Source organism: Cetorhinus maximus, chromosome 9 (genome assembly GCF_964194155.1).
Source record: "Cetorhinus maximus chromosome 9, sCetMax3.hap1.1, whole genome shotgun sequence".
Classification (NCBI taxonomy): Eukaryota; Metazoa; Chordata; class Chondrichthyes; order Lamniformes; family Cetorhinidae; genus Cetorhinus; species Cetorhinus maximus.
In genome coordinates this window covers 87,541,185-87,551,970 of record NC_135887.1, presented here as the reverse complement: position 1 = coordinate 87,551,970, position 10,786 = coordinate 87,541,185, and the positions used below count along the sequence as shown (strand labels likewise).

Sequence of the window (10,786 nt, the reverse complement as noted above, 5' to 3'; positions counted from 1 at the left end):
AAAAAAATTGTGTTCTGTACTACAGAATGTCTGTTTAAATAGGTAGTCTTACCTGTGTTCCCAATTAGCACCATCCACAGCAGAGCCTTTAACTGATAAGAACACAGGACATGTGCACCAGTTAGATGATAGTTGGTGCAGTCCAGGTAATTTGTTGTGCTTTCTACTGAATTCTCAGCTACTCAAGTTTCTGTGGAGAATGGAAAAGTTTAGTTGTAGATCCTTCACAAATGAAGGGCCTACACCAGAAACATATTTTCCCAGCTGCTCATTGACTCAGGAGTGTTGCAGATTTCCAATATTTTCATTTTAAATTGCTTATTTAGAATTGCAGTGAAGTTGTTTCAATTGTATTAGTTGCAAGCTTTGATTATATTGCATTACAAAGTAACTCAAAATTGAAAGGCAAAAAAACTAACAGGTAGCCTCATTGAGTAATGCACTATAGCCTGCAGTCACAACATACCAGGGGCAGTGGAAAAAATATTGGACACAACTAGATGATGTACAGGCTTTGGCAAAGTACAGCACAATTCTCATCTTCAACAGACTCACCTCAATGACTTATAGCAATAGACATAGTACTTTGCCCATATAGATCAGTCACTCCCATTTTCTTTGAGTCTACAGCAATTGATGCAAATGTACAAATGTTCGCATCACTTACAGCTTCCCACTTCCAAATAAGAATTTAGCATGTCATTCATAAGGACTTTACAGGGTAAATGTTGGGAAGGTGTCTCCCCTAGCTAGAATTAGGGGTCACTGTCTGAACACAGAGAGGCTAGTCATTTAGAATTGAGATCTGGAGAAATTTCAGGGTTGTAAACCTTAAATTCTCTACCTCAGGTCACGATTTTGGGCTACAAAGGGAGGTAAAGGAGGTGGGAAATGTAGGAAGAGTTGAGGTCAAAGATCATATTACAGAATGGCAGAGTAGAAGAGCCAAATGGCCTACTCCTTTTTCTGTTCCTAAAAGGCTGTGTGCATGGATGTGAAGATAAGATCAGACTGAGCTGTGACTCTACATACAATAACCTGTTTAACAAGAGCTACATAATAGTCAATGCTTTTGCAAAGAGGGAAGAAAACAGGCAAACCACTCAGAAACAGCATTTCCTGTTCAAGTTGCTTTATTTGGAGATAAGCCAAAGAACATTTTCTACAAGTACACTTCAATAATCCACCAATATATAGCTTAATCAAACCCATTCAAGTTTATGGTGGCAATCAATTACATAATTGGATGGTGTGAAAACTTGACAGACTACAAATATAAGTTAAACATGCACTGAGCTTTTCAGAGTAAAGCAGCAAGGGATAGACAGTTCAGGTGTTCAGCTGCTGTCTTTACCCAAGGTGTGCTTGTCAAATAAGTACTCAGCCATTCCGCTTTCAGGAGCGCCCATTCTCCGCAGGTTGGTTACATGGTCTCCTAATAGCTTGATAGACTTGACCTGTTCATCCAGGTAGTGGGTCTCCAGGAAGTCACAGAGCTGTGGAGAAATGGAATACTAAATTGAGGCTAATTAATAACCACAAGGGCAGCAAGATTTATTTTCTATTGCTAGCCAGTTAGGAAATAATAGTTGTTATTTACCTCCAGTCAAACATCCTAACATTCATCACCAAGACTCAAGAATGACTGCCAGATGGGGGCAGCATTGGAAAAGCCATGGCTCAGAATTCTACTCCAGCATGAGCCACCATCAGGAAAAGGAGACATAGGAAAGAAATCTACTGTTCTTAACTGTTACTTGCAACTCGACTAGAATAAAACAAGGCCAAATGAGTATCTAAGGTGCAACAATGCAAATTCAAACTGCACATCTGACATAATTAAAAAGGCAAACAGCAATTCACATCTGAGTTACAGCCACCCCCAAGTTAATTGCACAAATCATCCAAAAGTATTACTTTGCAATTCCTCCAGGCTTGGAAATAAGCAATCTTTTCAACAAGTTACCGGCTGCAAATATCAATGTGCATGTGAGAAGTGTGGATACTGGTTAGTGTTGAGCCTATCCTGGGCTGGCTCTAATCTATAAAAATGCATTGAAAGCCAATTAAGATATTTTGCTGTTTAAAGAAAACAAGCCGTTACAACAGCAGACTAAATGGTACCAATTACCTACTGAATACATAAGCCAACTTGAAAATTAAAATAATCCAACTGCACCAGTGTTAACTAGGTAACTTATCAAAGATCTCAGACAAGCTACTTAAAAAAAATAGCAAAATCTAGTCCATGGTTTCACAGCAAAAGCAGAATTCTAGCATAGCGAATAGGACAGATGAATTGCAGTTTGATAACAAGCTATGATTTTTGTTCAAGACCTGTCACATTGAGGTAATTTATTACAGTATTAATGAACAGCTTTGCATCAGCAGGATAACAGGGACCCAAGGTCTGGTGCAAATTCCTAGGAGATAAAGTGCTATCACTAGGCCACACATTGGTACCAAATAGTTTTGAAAAAAATGCAGCCAATGTTTTTTGTACAATACTCATCATCTAGAAGAAAATAAATCACTCCCATCACCAGACCTGCAATCATTCATGTCACCCCTAGTATTAGGCAATTTAAAATTCTCACCAGACAGCACTAGTTTCAAATGACCAAAATACACAGTTTCAAGTGTAACTTCACTGAAGTTCCATCCACATCAGCACTTAAATCCAGCTTTAAAAAAACTGAACACAGGCATTAAATTCCAAGAACTCATTCATTCACTATTCTTCCATCTGTTTACCAGCAGTCACCACACCTAGTTTTCTGGTCAAGACCTAGTGTAAATGCACACTGGCTATGAACTGATAAAAGTGACCCACACCAGCAGATATGATACAAGAAATACATACATGTGGGTCATTCCTGTCTGTAGCCAGTTTATGCAACTCTAAAAGCGACTGGTTTACACTCTTTTCCAGCTCCAAAGAGCACACCATTGCATCCAAGCCACTTCCCCATTCATCACGATCAGGTTTCTGACAAGAGAAAAATATATCAGTTACTTCACATACCAGTATAAAGCACTTATCTTGAGCAATGTTTTGCTCAAGAGACTCTAGAATATCAACCCATAGAGCAATGACTCCCTGCAGTGAATTCACAACTAAAAATTGGCTACTGGACAATTGCCTAGAGAAGGCCAGACAAAAACATACAACTAGAGGACAAACAGTTAAATGGCAAAAGAACTTGTTGCATACTATGCAAAAATAAATAGCATTCCTTGTTACCTTGTGCTGAAATATAAGAGGAAGCAGCATTAAATCCCAGATGTCAAAGTTCTGCAACAGGAAAGCTCAAATGAAAGTCCAGGGCATGTGGAGAAGGTTTGCTGGTCTTTTGAGCAGATAAAGAGGATTTGGACCACAAGTGGCCATTACATTTTATTAGGAGTGCTGCTGATAAAAGTTGATTTTAGCGGGTGCCAAAAATCAATGGATTTTGTTCTTCTCCCAATGTGAGCCAGAGGTTGAGATTTATCCAGATTTGATGTTAGGTAAGCATTCTGACAGCACAAGATGCTTTAGATTGTCTTTTGGGCAGGGGATTGATTTGTCTGACTGGAAATTGTAAAGGTCAAGCCACAGGCTAAGACAGTACATGAAACAAAGGTGCAGAGTCGCCTAATCTACATCTTTGTCTCAGTGAATGTATATTAAATTTGAACACATGTAAATTGTTGTTTTGGCAGAAGTACTCGAGCCCTTTTGACAGTGCAAGGGGATGATCCCATACCAAGACATTTCCTGTCCATCTGAAATATTTGTTCACTCTTTCAGAACCCCAAACTTCTAATTGGTCTTCCTCTGGTACTTTGATGCAACTGCAATCACTGTTGTTTAGGGCTGCAATCTAATTCAAGCTTTGAACTATAGACAATCCAGATATTTTGTAGAGCACATGTTATGTATTGTGAAACCAAAAAGCTTTCAACACTAAAAACTTCAGGAAACACTCCTGTGGTTTTTTGTGGTGATGGTGGTGGCAGGGGGAGGGGCAGTTAGGAGAAGAGACACATGGGGCATAAAGCAAAGGCAAAAAAGTGCAAGACAGCAGAGTGGTCTTCATGGGGACTGGGAACAGTCAATCCATTCTACACAGCCACAGCATTACCCAGGAGAAGCTAAAGGAATTTAAAGCAACTGAGCTTTCCTTTTAAAGAAAGGGAGGGTTTGAAAATTCTTACTATTCCCAAGAATGCAACTATAGTGCAGACACAGGGATCATTTTGTTTCCAGAGTTTTGGGGCCACCTGGTAATTATTTAATGTACCATGAGTAACACATGTAGAACTTTAACCTCCAAATGGCATACTAATGCAAAGGAATTTTGCAATCCCAGGAGGTACCTTGATAAAGACGATAAAAATTAAAAATGGTCCAATATGAAAGTGCAAGCTTTGAAGAAAAATGAGGGGATCAAGGCAGTGGTCTCTGGATGTAGCTCACTCAATCAACAAAAACACCTTCCTTTATTGGTTAATCTTGGTGTACAAATTTTTCTTCACGTTTTTCCCCCAATTGGGGGAGGATTCCATGGACAACATCCCAACCACGTGACTTTTCATCAGGTGCAAGGTAAATGAAGCATAGCAAAGCCCAAATCTGTTTTCTGAACAGGAGCCAGCAAATGATAATTAGGATCAGAAATCCTGGGAGATTTTCCCTTTCCCAAGATGATTTCTTCAAGGTGCACTGCATCAACTTACCAAGGTTCACTCCTTCAACAGCACCTTCCAAACCCATGACCTCTACCATCAAGAAGGACAAGGGCAGCAGATGCATGGGAACACCACCACCTGCAAGTTCCCCTCCAAAGTCACATACCACCCTGACTTGGAACTATAACACCATTTCTTTGCTGTCATTGGATCAAAATCCTGGAACATCCTCCCTAATACCACTGTGGGTGTATAGGTACACTATGAACAGCAGCTCATCACCACAAAGGGCAATTAGGGATGGGCAACAAATGTTGGCCTTGGCCCATGAAAGAATAAAAGGGATGCAGATGTCAGTTGTAATACCTCCTACCACCTTAGCAGAGAGCAGCTAACCTGGCACAGGTGGGGGGGAAATTCTCCCTCAATACTTCAGGTACCAAAAAGAGTTTGAGGGGTCTTATACTGGAACACCCATTTAGCACAACGCATCTTAGTAAAGTTGAAGCTTGCGCTCATGGCCTTTATCTGGAAGTCTGTTCATGACCTTTGTCAGGAAGATAGCTAAGCAGCTGACTGGCACTCAACTTCCCATTAGCACCCATTAACAAGGTTGCAAAGGAGTTTGATGGTTGGCACTTGTCCTAATCCTCTATTAGAGATCAGCTGACCAGGAATAAATTCATCCTTTTAGAAGATTGAGCACAATTGAAGGCATATTACATTTTATTCTTTACTTGCTATGAGATTTGAAGCAAACACTTGAAACCCAGTCTGATGTGACACTGGCTTCAACATTTATTCCAAATTTTTCTTGAGGGTTTCTGGGCTACTCCATGTTATGTAGTAACCAACAAAAAATACTTAATCAGCAACCTGCTAGGGAAGCTTCTTGGCCTGTAGGAGGCTGTCAGCAGCACCAGCTCCTGCAGGAGGGAAATAAACCCCTTTCCCTTTGCAGGTACAGAACACCCCCCTTCTATTGGACTGCCACCACCAGAACCTTCAGCACCATGTCCGAGAACCTATACATCCCTTCATTCAGATTCAAGCCATCCAATACCTGCTAGTGTGTCAGCCTTCACACTCTACATCTTCAGTGGAAGTGGGTGCAAGGAGTCCACATGCAATTTTCATGGGTAATTTAACTAATCAGCACTTGAATGTTAAAACCCTGCATGTGTCCAATTTAGCATCTCCAGCAAGCTCAAATTATGGGTAATCAGAAACTAGGCCCAAAGGTATGTGCTAAAACCAGACTTTCAAACAGGTCTCATTATAGAACCCATTTTCACCAAGAAAAACCCAGAATTTTTGTTTAGCACAGCTCAGCTACTTAACATAGTAACCAACTGAGCCATCAGTAAGCACTTAGTCCAAATTCTTGACTGACCTGAAATTAGTTGCATAGTCAATAAGCATACAAAATATTTTAGGATATTACTAGTAAGCATCTAAAACCTTGATATCCTGGAGTAAGATGCGCCCTCCTCGCTGGTTCTGTAGTTTCATGAGTTTCTCAGCATGTTCACGCTCTTCATGAGATTGCTCAAGAAAAAATTTTGCAAAATTCTTCAATGCAATGTCATCTCGATCAAAGTAGAAGGACTGAAAAGAAAATAATAATGTATATTTGAGAACACTTAAAAGTATGTGCTCAAGTGACAAGACAATATGATAGTATTCATAGCACATCCCATAACAAAGATCCCAAAGCACTTCAAAAAAAGTGAAAGCTAGATGGGCACCAAGGATAGGTGGAAGGTGGTATGGTCAAGGAGGTAAGTTTGCAAAAGGAGGCTTTTTAATGACGGAGAGCTTAGAGCACATTGAAGGCTTTGTTGCCAACATACAAAAGGCACAAAAAAGATGCAGGAAGGCCAGAGCCACAAGAGTAGAATGACCATACTGGAATTTAGGGCTAAAGTACATCAAACAGCACTGGAGACTTGTAAATCAACATTTTGAAAAAGCCGAGTCTTTGTGAGCTCTTCAATCTCCAACTACCTCATCCTGCTTCTATATAGCGCCTTCTTCACCATTCATACTCAAAAGGCTAGAAATGGTAACCATGGGACTACTGGATTGCTGTAAAAGATCACCTGGTTCATTAATGTCCTTTAGGAACAGAAATCTACTGTCTTTATCCAGTTTGGGCATGTGACTTCAGAGAAATGGCCATGCATGCTATTCAGCTGTACTAAAGAAGGCAACTCAGAAAAACCTTAAGGACAATTCATGCTGGCTTTACCAGTAATGCCACCTATCTTGTGATTGGAGAAAGTCTAGACTTATATCCAATGAGCCATTAAAGCACCCCTTGTCCCAATGGCTTAGATGGATCTTGAACAAAAGCGGAGAGCTATCGAGTGTCCTGCCCACCTCCTTTTCCAATCACCAAAAAGAAACCAACTGGCCTTTCATCCCAATGCTTGGAACACAGCTACCTCGACTACAGCTCCTCACACCCCGCTTCCTGTAAGGACTCCATCCCATTCTCTCAGTTCCTTCGCCTCCGTCGCATCTGTTCTGATGATGCCACTTTCAAAAACAGTTCCTCTGACATGTCTTCCTTCTTCCTTAATCGAGGTTTTCCACCCAAGGTGGTTGACAGGGCCCTCAAACGTGTCCAGCCCATCTCCCGCACATCCTCTCCCTCCCAGAACCATGATAGGGTCCCCCTTGTCCTCACTTATCACCCCACCAGCCTCCGCATTCAAAGGATCATCCTCCGCCATTTCCAGCAACTCCAGCATGATGCCACCACCAAACACATCTTCCCTTTACCCCCCCCCACCCCCCGGCGGCATTCCGCAGGGATCATTTCCCTCCAGGACTCCCTGGTCCACTCCTCCATCACCCCCTACACCTCAACCCCCTCCCACGGCACCTTCCCATGCAACCGCAGAAGGTGCAACACCTGCCCCTTTACTTCCCCTCTCCTCACCGTCCAAGGGCCCAAGCACTCCTTTCAAGTGAAGCAGCATTTCACTTGCACTTCCCTCAACTTAGTCTACTGCATTCGTTGCTCCCAATGCGGTTTCCTCTACATTGGAGAGACCAAACGCAGACTGGGTGACCGCTTTGCAGAACACCTTCGGTCTGTCCGCAAGCATGACCCAGACCTCCCTGTCGCTTGCCATTTCAACACTCCACCCTGCTCTCATGCCCACATGTCCGTCCTTGGCCTGCTGCATTGTCCCAGTGAAGCTCAACGCAAACTGGAGGAACAGCACCTCATCTTCCGACTAGGCACTTTACAGCCTTCCGGACTGAATATTGAGTTCAACAATTTTAGATCATGAACTCTCTCCTCCATCCCCACCCCCTTTCCGATCCCCCCTTTTTTTTCCCTCCAATAATTTATATAGATTTTTCTTTTCCCACCTATTTCCATTATTTTTAAATGTATCCATTGTTTTATCTCTACCTTTTAGCCTTTTTTGATTCCTTCACCCCACCCCACCCCCACTAGGGCTATCTGTACCTTGCTTGTCCTGCTTTCTACCCTTAATTAGCACATTCCTTAGATAATAAAATTCAACACCTCTGTCCTTTTGTTTATGACATCTTTTGGCTATCTCCACCTATCACTGGCCCTCTATCCAGCTCTACCTGTGCCCCCCCCCCCCACCCCCCTCCTACCCCCCTCCTTAAACCAGCTTATATTTCACCTCTTCTATTTTCACTTAGTTCTGTTGAAGAGTCATACGGAGTCGAAACGTTAACTGTGTTCCTCTCCGCAGAACAAAAACAGAATTACCTGGAAAAACTCAGCAGGTCTGGCAGCATCTGCGGAGAAGAAAAGAGTTGACGTTTCGAGTCCTCATGACCCTTCAGCAGAACCAGTTCTTTTCTTCTCCGCCGATGCTGCCAGACCTGCTGAGTTTTTCCAGGTAATTCTGTTTTTGTTTTGGATTTCCAGCATCCGCAGTAGTTTTTTTGTTTTTTCCTCTCCGCAGATGCTGCCAGTCCTGCTGAATTTTTCCAGGTATTTTTATTTTTGTCTTGGAACAAACCGACTTCGCAGAATGCAAAACGGCTGGTGCATTCAAAATCATTGCACTTAAATGATCAATCATGAACACATTTCAGATGCAATAAAACGTTACATAACTACAAGCCAATCAGCTTCTTTACACCGTCATTCTACTACCACCACCACCGCGGAAACAGTTATCATACATCTTACCCAGAGAGCCCAGGGGGGAGGGGAGGGGAGGAGGGGGGAGGGGGAGAAACGACCTTTTTCCTCTCCAGTCCCCTCCCCCACCCAGCACATGTCCTCTTCTCAGATTGATCCCAACAACTCCCCCTTGTCCTTCACGACATACCAAGCTCTTTGTCTCTCTCACCAGTGAAGCAGTAGTAGTAACCACCCCCATTCCCTGACCTGCGGACCATACTCACCATGGAGAGGTAAACATAAGACGCATACAGCTCCAGGTTGATCTGGCGGCTGATGGCGGCCTCACAGTCAGGATGATAATTCTGTCGGACCTGGGAGCTCATTGCGATGGTGATAGAGCAGAATATGAGGATGCTATGTGTATGTGGACGGAAAAAGTACTTGGGAATGAAGGTTCCGTTCAATCACTGTTGAAGCAGGAACGCTGTCTCTCCCTTAAACTCTCCTTCAATCTGATCCCACCCACACTCGTAACAGCTTCTTATAGGGGGAAAAGCTGATACGCATGCGTAATTCTGGAAGATAACCCTTAGTGGGAAGGAGCTTCCGGAAATTTAAAAAGAAATTCCCGTCCCCGCCCCACCCCACCCCCAACCGCAGGAACGCGCGTACCAGTCCGCCCGCAACAGCAGGGACGCGCGGCCTCGTCCCCATGCGCTGGATCGCGCTCCGATCTCCACCACCTAATCCTGCGCGAGCTGGGAGATAGCGCGCGGCGCTATTGTTTGCCTAATTTTAAGTGGCGCCTCGCGCTTAATGTGGTGACCGCGCGCGGGGTCGGTTTAACAAAGCACGAAGGGAGAGTCTAATAGCGAAGCCGGTTGGCACCTTTTTCCCCAAATTATCTTACAATCATTTATGAAGAACTGAAATGCAGGGAAATCAGGAGCGACGAACTAAAATATCGCCTCATCATGTCATTAGTAAAGGGTGTCCGTGTGATGGCGGGCTTGCTGGTGGTAATGGAGAGGCAGAATGTGGTAGAAAGCCAAGCACCTCACCTTCAGCTGCAACCTTGTACAGCCATCTTACAGATTCTGCAGGAAAATGCGCATCATTGCTGCCAAACCTGTGATCCTGCCTGTTATATCTTCCTTGGACCATGAGTCTGCAATTTACCACAGCACTTAACATGCAGATATTTTAAAGGGGCACCATCTCCATGAATAGCCTGTGTTCATAACAACACTGATGTAAACGTATCAGGATGCACCGTTGTATTGCTGTATCTGAGGCCAGCAGGACGAGAATAACACAGATGCGTATCATTCATCACCCCATATCCCCAGGGGAAAAAATATTTACCAATACCTTTTTATGATGACAACGCTTTTAAAAGTGCATTACCAATCTTTGCCGTGGAACGTGGAATTTTTTTCACCTTCATTTGTCAGGGCGTGACCTAACCTTGTCACTTGTGACAAATTATCGCAATATTCCTCAAGGACAAGATGCGGTCATACACAATATAACCTTCAAAGTAGGAAACGTCATAAGGATTTCTATTATGCAGAAAAAAATGAGCGACAGCTAGTCGTAACGCACAAGTTAAGATAGATGACTGAAAATTTATTCAAAAAGTTTTGAGAAGGTTTCTAAAGGCGGAGAGACAAGTGACTTAGGGAGAGAATTCCAGAAAGTAGGGCTCAAGACTTTGTCACTAACAGTGGGATAAAGTTCAAGAGTTGGAACCTAAGTGACCTCAAAAGTTTGGAACGGCATACCTCTTTAGTCTTCCTTTCCTCCTCAACCTCAAGATTCTTAAAATCCAAGCTTAGTGTCACTGAATCATTAATTCTTAATTTATTTAATCATGTCTTTTACTCTATTCGGCCTTGATAGTGTCAACTTCCACTTTTTGCTTAAGTTTTTCAAGAAAAAGGGCATACCATAAAACTTTTTATATTTGTCTTTTAGTTCAAG

The 10,786-nt window shown here is 42.8% G+C and overlaps 1 protein-coding gene across 1 annotated transcript; it reads right to left on the bottom strand.

Moving 5' to 3' along the window:
• Nucleotides 1-1,110: 1,110 nt before the first annotated feature.
• Nucleotides 1,111-9,607, bottom strand: fth1a (ferritin, heavy polypeptide 1a). The gene is made up of 4 exons (XM_078549042.1): nt 9,085-9,607; nt 6,136-6,282; nt 2,864-2,989; nt 1,111-1,496 (listed from the first exon to the last, which is right to left on the bottom strand). Exons 1-4 carry the CDS (start codon nt 9,184-9,186, stop codon nt 1,338-1,340), a joined length of 534 nt encoding a protein of 177 aa, XP_078405168.1. The 5' UTR covers nt 9,187-9,607; the 3' UTR covers nt 1,111-1,337.
• Nucleotides 9,608-10,786: the final 1,179 nt, after the last annotated feature.